Raw genomic sequence first — 22,380 nt, forward strand, 5'->3', positions numbered from 1 at the left:
ATTGAGTTAGCCCAGTTTCTGGAGGCAAAAGAGAATGCAACCACAAATGTTGAGTGAGGAAAAGAAAAGAAAATGTTACAAATAGTGGAACAAATGACTGGAGTGCTACTCTAAAACTTGTTGGAAGGAAAACCCTCTGTCTTTCTCTCTCTCAGTGCTCCCCCCTCTGACATCCAAACCAAAATCCTCTCTTAAAAACTCTCTCTTGCATAACATACTTTTGTATCACTGGAAGATAATCAAACATTCAAAGGACATTATATATGTAAATGTATACCTGCTGGGGTGGGTTTGGCTTGCCGTTGATGATAGTGATGCTGAAACCACGGTGACACTCTACAGAGCAGCGAGAGGACTCCCCTCCTCCTGTGCACCTACAGAGACACACTGATATATAGATAGTTCTTTTGTTTGTTGCTTCAGCTCTCTGATCGGTCAGTGTTTCATTCCAAAGGGCCTACCTGACAGTGGCGTGTTCTAACTGTGGAGGGCTGCAGCCGTCCATCTGACACGGCTGCCGCAAACAGCTATTGCGGGGGATGGAGGGAGGGAAAGAGAGGGAGAAGAAGAGAGGGATGAGAGAGAGACAAAGCAAACAGCCACAAGGTCTAAAGTGACCAAAGGAATACTTCAACATTTTGGGAGGCTGTCATCTAGAGAATTTAACTATTATGGTAACAGTTTGGTGTTATCTCAAGTGATGTCAGCATCAGGCGAGTTTGAAAACAAACTAAATCTGGAGGCGCAGTTAGAGAGAAGTGATCTCAGCTGACCTCTGCAGCCTGATTCTCATCTCTGCATGAAGCTAGGGGCACGACATTGGCCACTACTAGCACAAGAGCAGCATTGTGGTAAATGTAGGCAGCAAAAAAGAAGAACATGTGGGATTTAAAAAGACAATATTTCTGCACCTTCTTCTTCTTTTTACATCACAAGTCTGACAGCGTGACATCAGTGGGATATTTCTTCTCAGCAGTTTTTAGCATGTGTGACTACTGAAGCAGATTGAACATTGTTTCCAAAATTTTTTTGCTTCTAGATGTTAAAAATACATTCGACCCTGTTCGGCTACAGACAGTTCACACAAGAGGTAGGTTTATTCTTAATATGAAGATTATTATTGTTGACTGGAAAAAGCGATGCTCCTGATCCACACTTCTGTTCTTAATATGTCCTTGTTCAGAGCTGCGATTGCAGTGTTTTTAAAGCATTCATTGTACCTCCACTCACTATGTTGGCACTATGTTGTGGATGTATGTGACTATGTATCAGGCTGATAATGAAACAGAATATTCCAGGAAATTCAGTTGAATTACATTCCATCTCTAGCTGAACAAGGTCACCTATTTTTTAATGTCTATAAGTCAGACTTGATATGCTGTATAAAGAAGGAAAATGCTCTATAAATAAAGTTATTATTATTATTATTATTATTATTATTATTATTATTATTGTTGTTGTTGTTGTTGTTGTAGTATTTTGATAGTATTGTGTGTTTTTAAATTTATTTCATTTTCAAAAATTTTTTTAGAGATTCCTCCAAATACCACCACGTAGAGGTTGCATACCACCCGATGTACTGTACACCCACCACAGTTTTTTTTATATGTAACTTATATGTTTCTTTTGTGTCAATGAGAACATTCAAGGTCTGCGTTTAGTATTGAGAGATGTGTACATTGTGTAAGTGTGTGTGTGTGTGTGTGTGTGTGTGTGTGTGTGTGTGTGTAAAGTAGGTAGTTGTGGGAGAGCCCACCCTCTGATGCGCACCCGGTCAGGGCGAAGGTGCTGAAGTGGCAGGATGTCCTCAGGGCCACACCTCCCACTGCCACAGCGGGGGAGGAGAAGAGGAGGATAACAGAGGCCGTGATGAAGAAAGGCTGAGACAGGTCGTGGGTCACGTTCACTACCAACGGGTTCCGATGGCATGAGAGGTCATGTGTTCCTAGAAGGGTTTCAATCAGTTCTTTTAGGTTCTGGCCTTAAGCATCATCTTACTTTGCTTTAAAAAGCAGCCAAACACGAGTACCTAGTGAGTGGTTCTTGCCAGTGGTATCAGACAGGAGGATGGTGGCTGTCCTCCGACATTGCTCCCCAGACCACGACCCATCTGCAGCCAGGTAGACCATCACAGAGGCTGCCACTCCAGGATGGGCAAATCCCACCTGTGGGATTATTTTAAAGAAAGAAAGAAACATGGATCTCATGCTACAGCAAGAAAAAGTTTGCTGTGAGAATAATCTGTTGATTTATACTGTGAATTAAAATGCCTTTTGTCTTGTACTAGCACTGTCAGCTTGTGTAGATTAGATTCCTGGTCTAGCCTGGTTGGACTCTCCAATGAAATGTTTTGGAAGCTAGTTAAGGATTCTTGGCGCTCTACGGCTCTACTCCCTCTGGTTAGATGAGAGGACAGTGTGTCCTTCCCAGGAGTTAGTAGTGACAAGAACTGGGCATTGCAGATTAGAAAAACAAGGAATTCCACATAAATAGAAATAAAAAGAAAACAGCAGTTGTAGGCATGTCAGGGTGGGCACTGAGTGCTGTAACATGTCCTAAACCAATGCACCAGTGCTCGTGCATTATACTGCATGTAACTGCTGCGATCCCCAGCTGACCCTGACCTTCGCTCTCTCTCTCTTAACTTTTTACAGCCACCTGTCAAGCCTCCAGACTGTGAGTGTTTCATGCTCGAAAGATAGATTTTGAGTTTTGACTTTAAAGACTTTTTAAAGGCCTTTTTTAGAAAATGAGAAAGCACTTCCAAATGAAGAAGTTAAATGAGACAGACATCTTTTAGAGAGCTGACAGATGGATGGCTGAGGAACGCTTTTCAGACAGAGCGAGGCTTGATATTTAAGGCGAAGGAAGATCCTTTCAGAGACAGAAAGAACCCTTCAGGGAAAAGTAGGTGTTTCAGATATGGGTGTTATCGCGGAGTCTTTTCACGCTGTGAAAGAGTCTTTCGGGGATCAGGCGTCCTTCCAGAGAGGTTGCAGAGATGTGCCTGATAAAGCGGGCACCCATAAAAGAAGCAGGGGATGGAAAGATGACTCATTCAACAAAGAAGTGGAAATGATGAGAGAGAAAGAGAAAAGGGAGAAAGAGAAAATGAGCATGTGTAAAGGAAGGAAAAGAGGCAGGCTCATAACTGTAAAGGATCCTATAATCCAGAGCATGACGGACAAGGTTGTGAAGCTATCAGTCAAATCAACAGCTAGCCTACGCTTAGTCTGGACCCGCAGAGCTGATTGTGGGAACTGTGGCTGTGGAAAGATTAAATAATACGAAACTACTAAATATGAGAACCAGACACGGGTCTGGAATGGAAAGCCAGGTCCAAATGCAGTGCAGTACACAAACCAGGACATCTTTGTAAAGCACTGCTGGCTAGAAGAACGTCAGGCATGCAGAGATAAGCAGTCATGTAAATTATTTCACCTGCAGGAGCGACCGGTCCGTCAACAACTCTAAAGTGTTCATCACAAATAAACAATTAGCTCATGATATGTCTTCATTTTTAGGAGGTTATTGTCTTTGTTGCTTTGCACTTTCTGGAGCCATAATAAATTATCATGATGAATTATGTACTCACGATGAACTAAGAGATCTATTTATGATTACAAAATTATTATTCTTTTTCCACATGCCAGTATTTGAATAACTTGTGAACCTATTAAGTATTTAATTATGAATGATGAGTTAATTATACAACACTTGGTCTTCAACTATTAGTAAACTGGTAATGATCATTTTATGGGTGATTCTGATTAGTATGCACTGGGTAAAAAAAATAAAGAATTAAAGTCCATGTCTTGATTTGCTAATCATGTACAGATCATTAGTACCCATAATTCACAGCTGACCTGGAAAATGAGTAATTATGGTAACAAATGTATTGTATGAATCATGCAATTGTTAGAAAGTTAGGAATGTGTGTGTGTGTGTGTGTGTGTGTGTGTGTGTGTGTGTGTGTGTGTGTGTGTGTGGAGCCAACAGTCTGTGCGAGAGGCCCTTCAACCCTTTTTTTTTTTTAAGTATTGGAAAGAGCTAGAAGCTGTTGAAGACAGAGTAGCCACCCACAGTCATTCAGCAGAGGGGAAAACACATACAATATGTGCGCACACACACACACACACACATGAGTACCTTCAGCCAGAATGAATGTTCGAGGTCATTGTTTGTGTCGGTCTGCGCGGTACACGGGAACCAGGCGTCGGTGGGCAGTTTCTCACTCACTTCCAGGTGCTGGTACCTGCAGAGCTTCAAAGTCAAATACACAATAAATAATGAGAAGTAATCATGCTTTAATGCATAATATTAGTAATTTATTATGCGTTTTATTATCCACAACCTTAGCTGACCTTTTAATGTGACAGATACTTCCCTGTACCAACTGTTAATCCCACTGGATCGTCATTTATTCCACTTTATGGTGGAATGACCAAAGGTTCACAGAACTTGATTTTATTGTGTTAACTTCATGAGTTCTATTAGACAGACTCTCTGGCAGTGAAGCCTTTTGACAGGCCATGCTGACTTTTACTCATGACACTTTGATTTGTTTTGTTTATTGCACCTTTCCACATACATGCCATGGCGTGAAAAATCCCAGGAGGTTTGCCAGTTCCGAGATGCTGGAACCAGTGTGTCTGACACCAGCTCTCCTCCCATGATAAAAGAGGCTTAAATCATGTTCTTTGCCCAGCTCTGCAGAACTGACTTAACTCTGCATCTTTTTTTTCTTCTTTTTTTTTTGCTAGTACTTCAGTTGTACGTGACTGAATGCATAGAGGCAGATCAGAGAATGTTTCTAAAACTGTCAGTTAATTGAAAAGCAATGATGGGCCTGAGGGACTTCATGTGATAGCAGAGATTTTATGGGAGATGTCGGAGCTTGGAAATGATTGATTTAGTTTCAAAATAAAACAGGGAGAGCTATGCAGCATTCAGAGTTCCTGTGCAAAGCACTTTTTCTAGCTTGCTTGGCTGTGTCACTGTGACCTGAAGAGTTTTTATAACCTTTGATCCTTTGATATTACAGTTGATTCTTATTTTAACTCTAACTTCCTTTTTGAGAGAGAGAGACAGAGAAAATTCAAGGTAGACAAAAGAAAAGAAAAAAGTTCCTGCTTGTGTTTATTATTTAAGGAAGATCTGTGTGAGTGGGACCTCTCACATAAAACTGTTGTTTGGATCAGCAGAGGCCAGCAAAAATAATCACCTGAAAGCATACATCTTTGTAATAAAGCTTCCGGCCACCAGTGGCAGCACCGAAAACACTGCTGCTCCACTCAGTAAGTGAAGAAGAAATGGTCATCCATATTGGATTTGACATGGGTTGATTGATTTCCTGTATGTGCTCTCCACTAGAAGTTGTGTTTTTGTTATTTTCAACCAAACTGTCAATCCAGACAATAGTATAGGCGTGGATTAGCCAGCTGTTAACCCTTTACATTACAGGGCCCTGTGGTTCATACTTCATACCTTGGTAATTGACGGCTCCCCGGTGGCAGCATGGGCGGGACAGTGGTTGGGATCATGATGAGAAGCAGTGGCAGTGGACGCCCACTGGTCTATGTAGCCCAAAGGTGTGAAGTAACCGCAGTCCTGAACACTGGAGCCGCGTTCGAACTCCTCACACACGCCGTCACCGTCAAAAACATAACACTGACTCGGTTCACCTTGGGAGATGGAGAGGAGAATGAGCGAGGAGGATTTATGAAAGAATATAAAGCCTGGTTTCTTAATCTGGCAGGGTATATGCTCACCCCCCACTGTTAGACTCCCATCCAAATCTATTTGTCAGTGAACCAAATCTGAGCAAATCTTTTTTGTGTTTTCGTTGGCCACTTTTAATGTTAGCCACGTCAACTCGACCATATCTGACTCTCTGTGCTGTCAACAGACTGTAAATTATGCTCAGAAATGAACTTTGACTTCAATTAATTATTGAAGATCACAACAATTTCATAAGGCTAATAGGCAGAAAGAGAACTTAATATGTGACTTGGCCAGTTAGCCTAATCCCAAAAGCACCTCAGTGGTCCATGGGTATCTATAAGTCACCAAGAAACAACAGCAGCAGCATCATGTGTTACAAAGAACTGTCGACAGTTGTTCCAAGTCCAGCACAAAACAAAAAACACACAGAGAAGATATTCCTTTGGCCTATTATTGTGTCCACTAATAAATTTAGAATTTTGTTTTTTTATAAACTCAGCTTTTATCAAAAAAATTCATCATAAAGCCAAAGGAAAATAAAACACCTGTCCACGAGAGCCCAAGGTAGAACGTCATCTCATGCAACATTATGTAGCATTTTGTCATTATTGTACAGCTGACTGTGGAAAGCAACCGCAAACTAGGGCTGTCTTCTTAGTCAGTTACACCAGTTAGTCTAACCCCAACCCTAACCACCTAGTCTTTGGCTGACCACAGATCCTAACATCTCGTCTATATACCTGATTTTGTACGTTGGAAATCCTCAAACGTAACATCTTCCCAGGTAGTCATTCCAACCTTAACCACTCTGGCTTCTTGCCTAAACCTAACCCCTCTCTTTTTTTAAACCCAATCTTTTTGATTGCGATGGCCCATGCACTGCCGCCGGCTCTCTACCACAAACTGTGTGAGTTGGAGAGTCAACGTGATAATCAATAAACTGAACCCTAAGCCTAACCCAGCTTCTTAGGGTCTTGATGGACAAAGGTGTGTATGACAAGAAATACTCAACTAAAGGTTTCAACCACATCTCATGGTCTTCAATCGTGGATGAAGTCGCAGAGGTCTTTCTGTTGTTTGCTTGTTTGTTTTTGTCAAACTACTGTATCCAAGGTCAAAGAATTAGTTTTCACAAAGCATGAGCTGAACAACAGCTTGTAATGCAGCATATACTCATAAACCGGGTGGAAACCATCAGACACTTCAGACGTTTGGCCTCATTAACATCTGGACAGCTGCAGAAGTTAGACAGACAGAGCCGTGTCAGAGAGTCAGCGCCGCACAATTGGCTTCAATTAGCCGACGGAAACGTGTTTCTGATAAAAGGCAAATTAAGCCTCGACAATTCAATGGCATATTGTCATACCGAGTTCATTTGGCAACGCTGCACTAAGTGAACTCACCAAGCACCCCACCCCTGCTTTGACAACACCTGTGAAAATGATTAAGTCTTCTCAATTCCAAGTCTGTGTATTTATCAAGCCTCACAAAAGAGGACTACTTGACAGTCTTTGACTTAACTATTAAGGCCATCTGTTTTTTATTTAAGGTCTGCATGCCGTAATCATATTGTGCAATTTAACCTTTATTTAATCAGCCAGTTAAAAAATGTTAAAAAAAAAAAATCTGTGGAATCTATAAAAAAGCTGCACCCCCTGAACAAATGCAGCTTGTGCGCGGCTCGTCTGTGACGAGATGACTATAAAAGCAGTCTGTGTAGTTACTGCAGAGCCACGGTGGATTGAGCAGGAGCAAGACAACACTGCATCGCTGGGGTTAAGTCGAGCGAATGTGGCAAGGAAACCCAAACAAATATTCTGTCTATGACTAAGAAGTACAACTGAATAATTGGTTTTAAGTGTTGCAATTTATAAAAACCTGTTTTTGCCAAATTGTTTTCCTTCCTAGTCATGATGTCTTTTATTGTAAAACAAGAGATGTAATAGCTTCAGTCACGGAATGACTAGCCTCGGTGGTAGAGAAGGAGGAGGGATCGCTCTCTGCTTGTTTCCCCTGACAAATAAATTGACTGGATGATGGAAATTTTATCCGCGTAACAAGCTCTCATAAGACAAACCCTTCTACCACACATGAATATGTACCATCCAGCTGCAAGCAGAAACAAGACATGGCCTAAAAAGGAACTAACTAACACGCTGTCTTGTCTCTTGGCAATATTATGGAATATTTATGTTATTAAAAAAGCCATAGTTATTCGTGTTAGCCTCTGGTGGTTGAGGAGTGTTGGGATAAACATTGTGTTATACAGAGGGTAAATTTTAAGGATGTGGAGGAACACCACTAACCACAACAGTGGAGCTGATTTCTCGTGTCACTGTGGCTAATGCCGACTCTCATCCGGCCCAAGTCTTTGAATGAGAAACAGAGAGACTTGGAGACACATGGATGTGTTGGATGTGAAAGGCCTTGGATGTGTGTGAGGCTTTAATGATAAGTGTCACAACATAACACAGTGTTCAGTGTGTGGCGGTGGTGAGCAGCGCGATGGGCTGCGTTCTCATTGCCTTCCGTCGACCACTTTGCGCTCTTTGAATGTGTTTACCTAATATCAAGATCACAAAAAAAACACATGTTGACATGTTGAGTCCTTCAGCCTTCTGCTTTCAATGTAGTGTTTTGGGTGAACTCCCTTCAGTGTTGTGTTGTGAGGCTTCTGTTGTGGCCTGTCTGCATGCTTCAGACTGGGCGAGGGTGCAGACACAAAGTATTGTTGTCCTGTGGTGGAGTCACAAACGATGGGGGCACTCTCTGTGGCTTTTTGTTTGTCTTTTGCCATGTTATGCTTCTTGTTTTTTGGTACTTTTTACTGCTTTTTTAACCACCTGGCCCAGAGTTAATGGAGCAAAGTTTGGCCCCGCTCTCATGGCTGAAAACTGTATATGGGATTCATATCAAAAGGATTTTTTTCTTTTTTATATATATATATATATATATATTCGGCAGGCAGTAAAAGGCAGTTATGGTTGTTTTCTACACATAATGAAAAAGTGAACAATCACCACTAATACAGAGAACCCTACATTGGCTCTATCCAACATTAACACTAATGCAAATGACACTTTATGCTGAACCTGGAGGTTTCAACATTAAAGAGTCGTAAAGGATCAGTGTGTAGGATTTAGTGTCATTTAGGGTGTGGTCGCTAACTGCAACCCCCTCACCTTACCATCTTCAAGGTGTGAAGGCAAATCTCCTATGTTGCGGCGATGCTACGTTAGTGGTTTCAAATGTTTCAGTGGTTTAAGTTCAAGCCAGAAGCATTTTAGAAATTACATTAAAGGTCCAGTTTCTAGAATTTAGTTTCATCTAGTTGACTAATCGCTGCATTGCAATCTCCTCACATCACCCTCACATTCCTAGTGTAAAGGGGAAATAATACTTTATGGACCCTGTTTAGAGTGTAGCAACATGGTGTTTCAATATGGCGGCTTCCATGAAAGAGGACCTGCTCCAACTGTAGATACAAAAGGAGAATTTTTGAGTAACAAAGACCAAAGGATTCTTAGTTTAAGGTGATTATACATGCATGAAAACTTTTTATTATTTTTATTATTTATTATTATTTTTGTTAGATTCCATGTTTGCCTTATTCTGAAAATCAACTCCCCAAATCTTACACACTGCACCTTTAAATATCTTTATCTAGGGACAGTTTGTCCATTCTGGGCTACTGTAAACAACATGGTGGACTCGGATCCACACATATAAAGCTTATTTTAAGGTAACAAAAGCATAATGATTCTTATTTTTAGGTGATTATACACTAATGAAAACATATTTATGCATATTATGTTCTGTAAATGGAGCCCACTAAATTGGACACACTGGACCTTTAACAGGTGTATCTCGTTTTGGTAACTAAAACTTGAACCCCCACCAAGCTGTTTTTCTGGCAGCCATATGACTCGTGAGACACAAACTGAACAGTTTCTGAATGTTTCTCATCTTACCGAAAAAAAATCTCTGCTTGTTGATTCTAAGAAACAAATCATGCATTCTTGTCTGAACCTCACCAAACGTTAACCTGGCCTAAAACCCTAACCACAGTTGCTCTTTCCTAATTCTAAGCTTCATGATGGGTAAAAAACAAAAAAAACAAAGGATGAGAAATAATCCCTCGAGCTGTCCTCTGCATGATTTGATTCTGGCGGTCAGATCTACAAGGTGGCCTCCAATCACCGAACTACAGGGTCAACAGTTGTCAGACGCGGAAGCTTTTACGGCTGATTATGATCTCTGGCTGACTGTTTCTGCACATGTGATTTGATCATAAAAAACGTATTACTTACTTTAGATAAATCACATCAGACAAAATGAAAAATGGCAACGGTGTCTAAAGAATAACTTGTTATTGTGAGTTGATTTTTGCAAGTGTTCAATCCAAAAACCACAACATGATCTTTGATAAAAATCAATAAACTTCATTTATCAATATGCCCTGGCCTGCATCAATTGCTTGAAATCTTTTAAAGGCCAAAACGTATTTAATAAAGAAAACATGACTGACATGTGTTTTAAGACTGAACAGTGTACTTTAGTGCTGAAAAAGTGTTTTTCTGGCGTTTCCCTGCCAACCTAATGTCAAGATGCTTTAGATTTCCAAACAAGACTTGTGACTTAGCAAACCAAAAACTTACTTTCTACCCTTCTGCTCATCTGTTTTCTCTTATGTTGCGGTGATGCTACATTAATGGTTTGTGGAATCAGCTCAAGCCAGAAGCTTTTATGTCGTGTAAATTAAATTTGATTGGCTTGGATGTTTTTTTCTTAATACTGCTGCATGCACAAATGAGAGATTTCTGCCTATTTAGTGACTGCTCTTTTACACTAAAACTTTATATGGTGTTGCCATTGCTTTGAAAGAAACCCCACTGCTCAACATGCTTTAAACCGTGTGTGTGTGTGTGTGTGTGTGTGTGTGTGTGTGTGTGTGTGTGTGTGTGTGTGTGTTAACCCTCGCTGGAGTGAACAGGACTTACTCACCCTTACAGTTGAAGCCCATCTCCTTGTGGCATTTTTTAGAGCAGCCATCACCATCCAACAGATTATTGTCGTCACACTCTTCTGACCTACGGAGAGAGAACCACCACCATCACCACCACCATCATCATCATTATCACCATCATCACTTCCATTTCACATGATATTGACATTTTCAGTGTGTAATTAGTGCCCATCTTCATCATCTTCAGTGCACAGACCCTTGTATGAAGCCATCTCCACAGTAAGGCTGCCCATTAGTGTAGAGGAGAGGTGGGGAGAAATCGCTGAGGACACCATCTGCCTCCACCTGGATCATGTACTGGTACTTGACTCCCTGCTTTACATAGCTGGAGAGGAGAGGAGGGAAAATGGGTTCGTGATTGCTCAAAATTGTAAATTTATTTTGGCATAATAAAATTATTAAATAGAAGTTCAAAGTTTGTTTTTTACTGCTCTGTGTGGTACAAACGGATCATATAATATTTACAGGCTTGTTGATCGATACTAATGACTCATTCATTACTTGACAAAATAAGAAAGAGGTACCGTGGTTTCTGGTGCCAGCCTATAGCACATCATGACCTGCGTCTACTTTGTGCATTGTGGGAAGGAAGCATTATATTTGTGGTAAATCAGTTCTGCATAAATCCTGATGCATTCTGCAAACAGTGGCTCATGGGATTGCAGGAACAAAAGTAGAACTTGCACTCACAGTTGCTTCTATCTGTAACCTTGTAGTATCCAATGACCTTAAGGCCTCCATGGCAGGAAGTGTGTGTAACCATACCTCGGCTCCCTTGTCGGTACTATTGATCTGTTTTGGTGTGCCGTGTCTATAAAAAGAGCCTCCTCCCTGTTTTCCCAGCACAGATCCACTGCTTCTGTATCCGCCTGGCAAAGCCTGAAAGTTAACCAATCACTCTATCTGTGGCCTGTCCGGTTTCTCTAGACTCCACAAATTTCCTTTATTAATTATGGATCAGAGAAGGAAATGAAGAATTTTTGTATATATATTTGGATTTATCCTCAAACCGCTCTCTCCCTCTCTCTGTTCTCAGAGGACTCTCATTACTTCATGCAAGGTTTAGGTAATCTTTTCCCTTTTGCTTTGTTGTATTTGACGTTTCCTCCTCGCATACCTAATTCTCTCTCAAACATACACACTTAATTAACAAATATCATCTTTGTCTCTTTAGATCAAGCTAACCGCCTACTCGCATGTAAGAAAACCTCCTTTAAATCACCACGCTGACACAGAAAAATGTGTGTAAACTACGAAATGACTCATAGGACTAACCACTCAATGCCAGCAGTGTTACATATGTAAATAGAAAACAGTTAAGAAACATCGAGGATGGAGATGTAATCCAGGGAAAACAAGACAACACAAATAATATTTGAAGGCCGGAGGGTGCCTGAAACGAGCTGGTTCAAGCAAAGATTTGCACAGGCATGTCGAAAGGCAAAGGTGTTTACGGTCAGACCTCTCAAATTTCACCTTGCCGTCAAAGAAAAAGGCGTGAGAACCTACAAATGGGCATAATGGCGCACACTTTGGGACAGTCCTTCTTCAAAGATATTCCTGGTGTTACACTCATTTGAAAGCGATGGAAATAATTGTATAAAGAATGCAAAGAGGGAGCTTGAAATCCGACAAACCTTGTCTCCTCTACACACCTGCTCAATGAAGGTAAAGGGGGTGTGATTGTTGATTTCGGAAAGTTACGAAAATGATCAGAGAAGATCAGAGAGATTCCAATGATACTGTTTAACATTCAACAAGCACTTGGTCGGTGATCAATAGCTTTGGAAAAAACCTACCCCCACACCTTTCCGACATCAGATTGAGGGAAAGCTGCATCCAACCATTTCTGTAACTTTCCGAAACCAATCTGACATTCACACCCCACTTCATGCTGTGATGGGCCAGGGTTTGAACTCTGTTTTTTTCATTTGTTCCACAACTATTTGGGTGTGAACAACCCAAGTGCAACACCATGAATGTCTTCCAGGTGAGTCTGTCTGAAAATGTGCGCCATTGCTTGATTTATTGCCTCAGTAAACAGTTTCCTCATGAGTTTATAGTCTCAATCTCTAGTTTCAAGTCTTCCACACAGCATGATGTTCATTTTGTAAATTATGGCCCTGAGTAAAATAGATGATAAAGCAGGATATGCTTTAGGGCCTTGTGATTGACAAGTCATTCTCAGGGAGTTTGTCTGGTGGAACAAACCGGGCTCACAAAATTGAGTCAAACTGTCAAACTAGTCAGCACTGATCAAACATGGATTGTGTTGCTGCATTGACTATTTCTCATTTCAAATGTTTTCATTAAGATATTTTAGCAACTGTGACACGAGAACATTTGTGACTAGGTCGGAAAACTGAGTCAAGCACAGCCCAACTCACAGTACGTCACCCACCGGCTCCACACTCTTGTCCAAATATGGTCACTTCTGGCTCCAGAAATACAAGATGGCAACATCAATAATGGCAAATTTGAGGCTAGAAAAAGTTTTTCCGCAGCTAATAGGTGAGGTCACGATGGGTTTACACTTGGTATCCCTTAATTGAGCAGTCCATGGTCCCCCTCTCTCACGGCCTGTGCTAACTATGGTTCAGCAGGAGGAAACATCTGAGGACCAGATCCAGGCAGTCACTGGTGTTTATGGCCTCTGCTGCTCACATTTGGTTCATATTCAAAAAGAGAGAGAAAAAAAAAACAATATGCCTCTGCTTACTTTGCTTCACCTCTGCTGGGCTGTCTCCCTCTGTCCCGTCTCACCCCTCCTCACCTACAGTATCTTCCACTTTAAGTTTCATTTCTATTCCTCCCACACTTGTCTTTTGTGTCTCTCCCCGTATGTTTTTCTATATCTTTTACAATTCCCTTTGTCTCGTCTTCCCCTCATTCTCTCTTCTCCCACCCCTCTCCCTTCTTTTCCAAGCTCATTGCTCTCAAACACTCTCTTCTCCTCACATCAACCCCTCTCTGCCCTCCTCAGTCCCACATAACTCAATCCCCACTGGTTCTTACATCTTTTTGCACTTAGACACAGCTTGTGTAACAGACGTGTTCCCTGAAAAATAAACTGTTTTTGAAGCTGTGTCCACCTAACATCCGCCCTGCTCCATAAAAGAGCAACAGCTTCTCAGAAATGCCACAATTTTTGGAATCGGACCCAAAGTGATCAGCAATCATGTGACATGGCTGTCATATCCTGGCAGGTACTTATCAGCTTTAAGCGTTGAGGTTATAGTGGAGTAGAGGGAGATTTAGGGTATTTCAGGGAGGGTTCTTAGTGAGATAAAACAATAAAAAAAACTGGCTTGTGGCTTTACATTTGGATTCCCGTAATGATCTGGACACCCCACAGAACAGAGACAGGATACTGTACAAACTGATTCAAGTCAACCCCCAAACTTCAGCGTGTTTTTGATTGAGTATATGCTTGTTGAAACACATTTGGATCAGTAGCCACAGCTCGGCATCCTCATGCTGGAAAGATTTGTGTTCTGAGCTTTTCAAACAGAACCAGACCCAAACACTTTTCAGAGACAGATAACTGTGGATTAGCAGATCTGAGGTCTGCTGTGGAACTTGTACTCCACGTTGGCCCAAAATGACTGCAGCCTTATTTTCCTCTGAGACAAGGCAGGGTGTGTGTGTGTGTTTGTGTGTGTGTACTCAGTGTTAGTAGTACACAGCCTCCATGTTATAAATATTCATTTGCACCTGAGAGAAAACCGGACTCGGGAACTAGCCTCAGGTGGAGTTCTGGGTATTTTCGGGTGGTTTGGACAGAAAAACACACCTGTCAATTCCCATTACACATTGTGGCTGCCTTCTGCATAGCAGAGTTTTGCCTGATTTATGAACACATAATAAACTTTCTGGGTTGATGTAACATTAATGCCACTTCCAAAGTGCCGTGTGTTGACCCAAGTTCACGTGTTTGGGGTTTTCTCCTCCAGCTGGGGTCACTATTGCAATGTATGAAGTGACCTTAGAGAGCTGACACTAAACCAGACAAATTTAGTTTTCATTGCAAAATAAAATTGAAAAAATGACTAGGGAAGTCCTGACAAAAACTTAAAACATTCAAATGTCTAAAAACACTGGACCTGTCATATTTATTCTGCTGAGTTTTGCATTTTTTCCTCCTGGAATGGTGAGTTTCCATGCTTGCCTCTAGTTCCTATAACTTCCAGGATATGTCAGAGGGTGATGAAGGTAGTCGGCGTACGTGACTAAACATAATGTGCATAAAAGTTCAATAAATTACTTCCTCTGGGGTTGTTTAACAATGAAGACAACAACTCCCATGATCCCACGCTACCTAACGACGTCATCAAACTAGTCTTTTGTTATTTTTTGGGGTGTGGGACCCTAACCCAACCTTTACATCCTGTATGTTTAATTGAAGGCAAATGAGTTTTGACTACATCGAGTGCCTACCTGTCTGTGAAAGTCTGCTGGGTCTGAGGTGACGGGGGTTTGCTGGTGAAGGACGGCTTCCTCTGAATCCTGTACAGCAGAGGCTGACAGCTGGAGCACATGGGGCTGCTGGGACCTGAAGATAACATGGCGGCATCAATCTCCATCTTCTCATCGAAGGTGCAGAGTTTTATGGCGGCAATGGCGGCGTTGTGGGTGTCGAGGCGCAGAGTGAAGGGCATGTCACAGAAGACGTGCTGGGGTCCGAGGTTGATGATTTTTCCCGTGTCCGTTATCAGCTCTATGTTATCTATGGCTGGGTTGTCTGTGACATGGAAGAAAAAAAGAAAACTAACGATGATGAAAATAACAATAATGATAAAGTGTACTTGTAAGAAATAAATATTATAATAAAAATATTCAGAAAATATGTCAAAACATGTATGATGAGGTGCAGAGGCTCATTGACAATGTGTTTTGTGTGTATTCTGAACATCCAAATTATAATAAAGAAAAAACTCAAACTAACGCTGAAACTCAAGAAACAAACTGAAATTAAATTGAAATGAACCAAAGTTAAAAACAAAAATAAAAGCAAAACCTATAATAACTCTGATTTAAAGACAGTGAATACTGTTTTTTCTCCTGGTTTCACATCAAATGGCTTGAAATCTTCTATTGATTTCAAGCCATCTAGCTGAAACAGGACTGCTGTATATATTTCAGATCTGTCAGAATCATAAAGTTTACAATTTAGACCTGCTGGATAAATCCATCAGTTTAAATCTGCTAGCTAAGCGAGAACTCGACAGAATGTTTATGTCGTCCACACAGCCGCCTATTCGGCTACAACTGCACTAAATTTGGGCCACTGGTTACATCAGCTGTTTTCAAAGAGAGGCTTTTGGATCCAAAGGATCTGCGTCACTTCCTGTCTGTGCGTTGCTTCATAAGCCTCATGTTGTTTACACTTCCAGCCTCCAGCCTTTCACCACAACTGCATACTGTTCCTTTCCAGTGCTGCTGACTAATGCATTACATCTCCTGCTGCCTTCATTAAACATAATAATCAATAACAAGTCTCACATTTAGGCACATATTTTTATGCACACAGAGTTTACCCACTTAATGAAGTCGGATGCTAAAATGTTCTAGTCTTTGGGGTTCTTACAGTATTTACCATCGTGCTTGTCTGTATAAAGTTGTCATAGAGCGGCACTCACGTGAAGACATGTAGGTGACCCAGAGGGTGAGAGCATGTGGAACGACTGGGTGGAGAAACTTCAAAGTGAGGGTGCAGCCCTCTAAGTCAGGACACGGCAACGTCACGTTGGTGTCCGGAAAGTTGAGCATTGGACTCCAGGCCTGGAGACTGGGATCACATGGCTGCTCCACATCAGGTGGGCCTGGAGTTCAATAACATCACAGAGGCACACATGTTTGTATTCATGTATTACTTCATCCATTCCATAACCCTAAAGCTGGGAACACATAATGCTCATTCAGCCGTGGCAATGATCAGAAAGTGTGCTGGGCCAGAAATGTCTGCATTTTATTTATTTATTTTTTTTAGTTAGTGCCCTTTCTCGCTGGTTTGAAGTAGAGAGGCTCATTTGGAGAAAGCTCATGTCATCTTAGAAAATCTATCAATATTTAAATACGATGGCGGTGGCTGATAATGCTTTCCTTATGTTGCCAGCTTGATGGAGCACATGTTAATGAATAAAAGATACCATGGGGATGTGATGTCCACATATATTTAACACATTTCTCACTATTTTACCAGCAAAACTTTCTCATTAGCAATGTGACAGCAAGATTTTCCAGTCAAGAAAGTGACAAGTCAGCCCCCCCTACTTAAAGCATGGTTCACATTTAGAAACGCAGTAGTGAGTCCATTACAGCAGACGAAACGAAGTACTAATTGTTACAGTGTTAGTAATTAGCACAGTGGAATCACACTGACAAAGGCAAATAAAGTCTTCATCTTCGAAACGTGATACTCAGTTCCGTCATCTTCTCTCTCTACTCTCTGCAGGGCCACCCCGTTTAAGTGTTCTCCTTTTGAATTATAAACCACTTTAAGGCTTGATACAGCACATAAACTAATTTAATCCTTCACAACAGGAGCACATGCTGTTTTCCCCTTTGCCTCAGGACTGTGGCGCAAAAAGGACAATTCCAGCCAACAGTGTTTTGCCCATTAAACTTGTGTTTTGTATTGCCGGCCATGACATCCGCATTGCATTTGTCCAATTTCCCTCCCTTCTCTCTCTCTTTCCCCGCTCAAGGCGATGTTGCCCATCTCCGCTGGCTGACAAAGTGACCCCGTGCATCATCTTGTCTTTAGAAGTGGGAAAGAGTGAAAAGGAAGCCAGGGAAGCCAGCAGACTGGCTGTCTCCTCAGCTGTGCGCATACCACTGTTTAGAGTAAGACTGTAATTGACTCTTTATCATCATTATGATCCCGCAGCGAAAGAGATGGAGCCGTAATCCCCCCTGTTCCTCCTCGCCGCTTGTTTTCAAAGCATAAATTCCAGCAGAGGATTTCCACATATTTGGGTAGAGTTTCCACGGAAGGGAAGGAAAGTGTTATTGTGTTCGTAGGGTATTTTGTTTTTTTCTTCTCTTATTCTTCTTTCTTTCTTGCTTTCCCCCCTCACCCTACATGCCATGTCAAAGGAAACCGGGCTTCTGCAGAGATTATGACTGGAATAACAAGGGCCATGTGCTCACATGAAGTGTAATGTTTCAAAGCACAGTGCTACAAGAGATTTTTTTTTTGTTTGTTTGTTTTTGTTTATGACAGAAGTTCAATGTTTGAACAGCAGCCAAACATTACCCACAGTAGACACTTTGCCTAATAATCCTTGTTCTCGCTCTGGCTAAAACAAGACAGAGACAGAAAGGGGTCTGTAGCTGAGGGCAATTATCATTTAATGATTTTCTGCTTTTTCCTCTTCCAGGAGCCATTAGCCTTGCACGCACCTGAAATTTACAGCAAAGAGACGTGTGTGCGTGTGTGTGTGTGTGTATGATGTGCTCTTTGGAAACAGAACAAGGACGCAAACTCAAACCACCACATTCTTCTCCGTCAATAATAATAACTTGACTGTAGGCAATGATGAGATAATAATTCTAACCCCCATTATTTATTTTAATAAATTTAAAGTAGAAATATAACCATGTTTGATCGAGTAATTTATTACAACCAAACACCATCTTTGCATGCAGCTCACTTCTGTTTATATTCACACTGAATTAAAGGAGGTTGTGTGTTTGTTTGTTTGTGTGTGTATGTGTGTGTGTTGCAACAACGGCTACTATTTCCAAACACTTTTCTGTTTTTTGTTGACAAGAAAAATAAACATTATAAATCCTCACATTATATAGATGCATTAGTATTCACCAACCAGCAACCTCCATGGTGGTGAAGTGAAGCCAATGCCTAAGTGCCAAAAACTGCAGTTCCACAAACGTCCACGAGGCTGGCTCCAGAAGTGAGTCAGTCTCCATAAGCACCCATGTTAAAATGTCCAACTTCACAGCGGAAATAAACATATTTACAACCTGGTACAAGAACAGTTTTGGTCTCTGTAGACAGAGGGTGAATTTTTATGGAACTCACCTGTTCAAATTACATTAAGGCTTACAGTTATGCAGAATTAAGGCTGCTTTGACTTACAGGTGGGTGATATTACTGGTGGTTTGTTTGAGCACCCAAACTTCATTCATCCTGCCTCACCTCCAGACACGATGTACTACTATAGTATTTCTCCTTCTTTTAGACACGTCAATGCACAAACACAGAGACTGCTTTGACTGACCGACTGCCTCCTCGGGTGTCCAGTAGCCTGACGTGTCACAGATGCGAGGGGACGACGCCTCGTAGGCGTACTGGTGGAAAACGCCATCTCTCTCGCAGTCTCCACAGCTGATCGCAGACATCTGGACTGAAGAGCTGGGGAGACAGAAAGATCACAAATAGCCTCTTTTGTGCGTTCAGGTGGTCATCATGCTAAATACAAAACAAAAACAGCACCAGTTAGAAAGACACTGAAAGCTATTACCAGGACATTAAGTCCACTGACTGCTCTTGTTAGTAGCTTGAATATGATTTTAATCACCAGACGTTGCATGTTATTTGGCCATTACACTGCTTCCTAGTTGTCAGTGAAATGATACGCCACAGTCTATATTGCTATAGAGGTATTTAGCTATAGCTATTTATACTTTATACTACAACGGTTGAAGAGAAGTTACTGAATGCACCATGAGGCTCAGGCTTACTTTGGCTTGTGTTGTTCAGAAAACAGCATGTCTGTTGACTTGGGAACGTGACATGTGATGGTTGCAGCCGACACCGACTTCATGTGAGTGTTTAATGTATGCTGAATAGGATGCGTCCTGTCCGATGGAGCGGCACCTATGGCCGTCGGGCTCTCCAATCCAGAGGATACAGTTCGGTGGACTGAAGATATAAACGCTTGGCCGGTATTGGTACTCTGAGTTTGCCTGCATGTTTTCATTATGTCAGACTGTTAACAGATGTATTAACCTGTTGAAATCTAGTACTGAGGCAGTCACTAACTACCTAGGGACCTGGCCAGGTAACACTGATGCTTTTTTGACTGTTTTTATCTTTTGTGCAACATTTCTCTTGTAGTTTGGCTCACTTGTTTTTGTCTGTAGGAATTCTTCCAAGTCTTCCAGGTCTTTGTTTTACCAAAAACACCTGCTGCTTCCCTTTCCCTTCAGTTGTAACAATGAGTCTAATAGTTGCAAAAGATCCCATGAAATCATACCTCTGATACAGCAGTCCCCTTATAGGTGCCACCCAATAGATGGAGACAGAATCCGGACTGTGGTCTGTCACTATGGGGGCCAGAGGGATGGGGGCAGGTCTCTGTTCCGTCAGCCACTTCTGGTAGACCAAGTCAAGATAACAGTGCATCCGGGCCACTTGGTTGGGAGTGAAATGGTCGGTGCAGTTGTCATCTGATGAAAAAGCCCAGGTAACCATCATGGATCAGGTTCTAGCTCTAGCTTCTGTCTAACTTCATATGGTTGGAAGAAATTAGCTTTATTGCAGAGTAGGTGAATTAATGAATGAACCTTTCCAAGCATTGCAAAGCTGAATCAAAGTAAACTGTCATCATTTATGGAACATTAACCACGTGTTCTACAGTTTGTCTGCTTCGTGTCCTCTATCTTCACTACTCTGTCTGTAACATATCTGACAGTAGGTCTGCTGTTAAGTACAAGAAAGGAAGAGGAAAGAATGTTTGTCTACTGCACCTGTGTAACTCATGTAATTGCTGTAAGGTGTGTCCTGGTACGTGGTGACTCCACAGGTATCATTGACAGCTCCGGGATCGTGGCAGACTTTGGATTTGGGTGTTGGTGCGGTGTCGGCACACAGATCTCCTGTCTCCATGGACGGGGTGGTCTCCTGCAAGTGCACATGACACGATAGAGCTTCTAACAAATGGTCGCACAACAGTGAAAAGCTCTATCCAGGTAGGATTGTATTCACCTTACTGATAGCAGATGAAAACGTACACATCCCCGCGTTAAGCAACATTTGTGATACAGAACAATAAACATTTGTTAAAAACTTTAAATACAGTAGAGCTGTGCGTACGGACACCTCAGGGATGATCAGAAGGTGTCTTACCTGACATGGATCATCACAGGAGTCGCGCTCGCTCACCCCCTTGAAGACGTGATACAGCCCCAAGATGTGACCCATCTCATGGATCATGGTGTTGTGGTGACCCATGGTACCAAAGTAGGACGGGTTTAGCACCATCCCACCTGAGGACAGACGATAACATTCACAGTATGGGTCATAATATTATTACGGTCTAGAAAAACTCTCAATGCCTCACTCCACCACTTTGACGGGAGGTAATGATGACCAACAGGTGAACCGGTTTTAGTGCCCTTAATAACAGGAGATCCTCAGAATCAGCTTCTCTCTATTACCCATGTAGGGTTTTTGGTGAAGATTCCACCACCACAACACCATCATCCAACAAAACAACAGATCACACAACAAATGTGGCTTTGTGTTTTCTTCCCGCCACCACATCAAGCTGGCATTTCCAAAAAGAGAAACAGACCAGCACAGTAAAAGATTAAGAACTGTGACATTTAAAACCAATTAGAAATGAAATCAAATTTTAGTACTTTAAACCCTAAACAGGAACCAGGATCACTAAGGTGGCTGTGGGTGGATATGGGCCATTTCTGCCTGCTTCGAATACAGAAGAATGCTCTGCAGAAACCTTATATTTATCTGGAGCTAGTCCATGCCACTGAAAATGTACTAAAATAAAAATTATAGGCATTGAATGAAACCAGAGACAGATGCATTAGTATAAAAACTTTGTATTTGAATGCTCAAAGTGCTTAGAACTTTAACATTTAAGTCCATTAACATATAAAGAACTGAAGTCTGTGAAGGTTCTACATCATCCTTGGCATCCTAACCCTTCTCAAGAAATACATATATATAGATATAATATATATATAGATATATTATATATAATATATATATATATATATATATATATAGGCCTATATATATATTTGTATTTGTTGTATTTGTTGTGACAGTACTCACCTTAAGCTTCCCACTGTCGGTGGCGTATCGGTAGCACTGTGTGTGTGTGTGTGTGTGTGTGTGTGTGTGTGTCTGTGTGCATGCGTGTTTGCGTGTTTGTATGTCTGGTATGCGAGAAGGCCCAATTTAATCTCTGACTCCAGATGTAGTGATTTTTAAAATCAGCTATGGTTTGGGGGCGAAGGTGAATTCTTACTTGGAGATACAGGTTTTCTGCAGCGTGCTGATAATCGCAGAATCAAGAACAGACATGACAGTTATTGGTTTTCTAATTAGAAACAGTTTGCTCGGTGGTGAAGACACTGAACAATGAAAACATTAAATGCGAAGACACTAAACAACATGGCCTCCGGAGACGACTTGTCATCCACTAACTTGTTTTTAAACAGGGACAGATGCTGAGCAGCTGAAACAAATGTCATGAGGGAGACATTCAGTAGTTCAGCAGTTTAATTTGAAAATATAACATCTACTCTCTCAATATAACTGGGAAGATCAAATACAGTAACATCTACAGGACATATTACCTCAACGTGGAATTATTGCCACTCAGAACCAAAGCAGGACCCTCTGTGAGACACAATCA

At 41.5% G+C, this 22,380-nt stretch overlaps 1 protein-coding gene across 1 annotated transcript in view; it reads right to left on the reverse strand.

Annotated features, from left to right (window-relative positions):
• pappa2 (pappalysin 2) overlaps positions 1 to 22,380 on the reverse strand; it is a 69,598-nt gene that overhangs the window by 29,588 nt on the left and 17,630 nt on the right. Inside the window, exons 6-19 of the mRNA XM_019268838.2 lie at positions 20,844 to 20,983; positions 20,465 to 20,618; positions 19,972 to 20,164; positions 18,994 to 19,127; positions 16,390 to 16,572; positions 15,188 to 15,491; positions 10,947 to 11,075; positions 10,729 to 10,814; positions 5,488 to 5,684; positions 4,150 to 4,263; positions 2,030 to 2,165; positions 1,771 to 1,945; positions 462 to 527; positions 278 to 374 (exon numbers count right to left, since the gene is read on the reverse strand). Coding sequence (XP_019124383.1) covers positions 278 to 374; positions 462 to 527; positions 1,771 to 1,945; positions 2,030 to 2,165; positions 4,150 to 4,263; positions 5,488 to 5,684; positions 10,729 to 10,814; positions 10,947 to 11,075; positions 15,188 to 15,491; positions 16,390 to 16,572; positions 18,994 to 19,127; positions 19,972 to 20,164; positions 20,465 to 20,618; positions 20,844 to 20,983 — 2,108 coding nt within the window. The remainder of the gene's footprint in view (positions 1 to 277; positions 375 to 461; positions 528 to 1,770; positions 1,946 to 2,029; positions 2,166 to 4,149; positions 4,264 to 5,487; positions 5,685 to 10,728; positions 10,815 to 10,946; positions 11,076 to 15,187; positions 15,492 to 16,389; positions 16,573 to 18,993; positions 19,128 to 19,971; positions 20,165 to 20,464; positions 20,619 to 20,843; positions 20,984 to 22,380) is intronic.

This window comes from Larimichthys crocea, chromosome X (genome assembly GCF_000972845.2).
Source record: "Larimichthys crocea isolate SSNF chromosome X, L_crocea_2.0, whole genome shotgun sequence".
Lineage (NCBI taxonomy): Eukaryota > Metazoa > Chordata > Actinopteri > Sciaenidae > Larimichthys > Larimichthys crocea.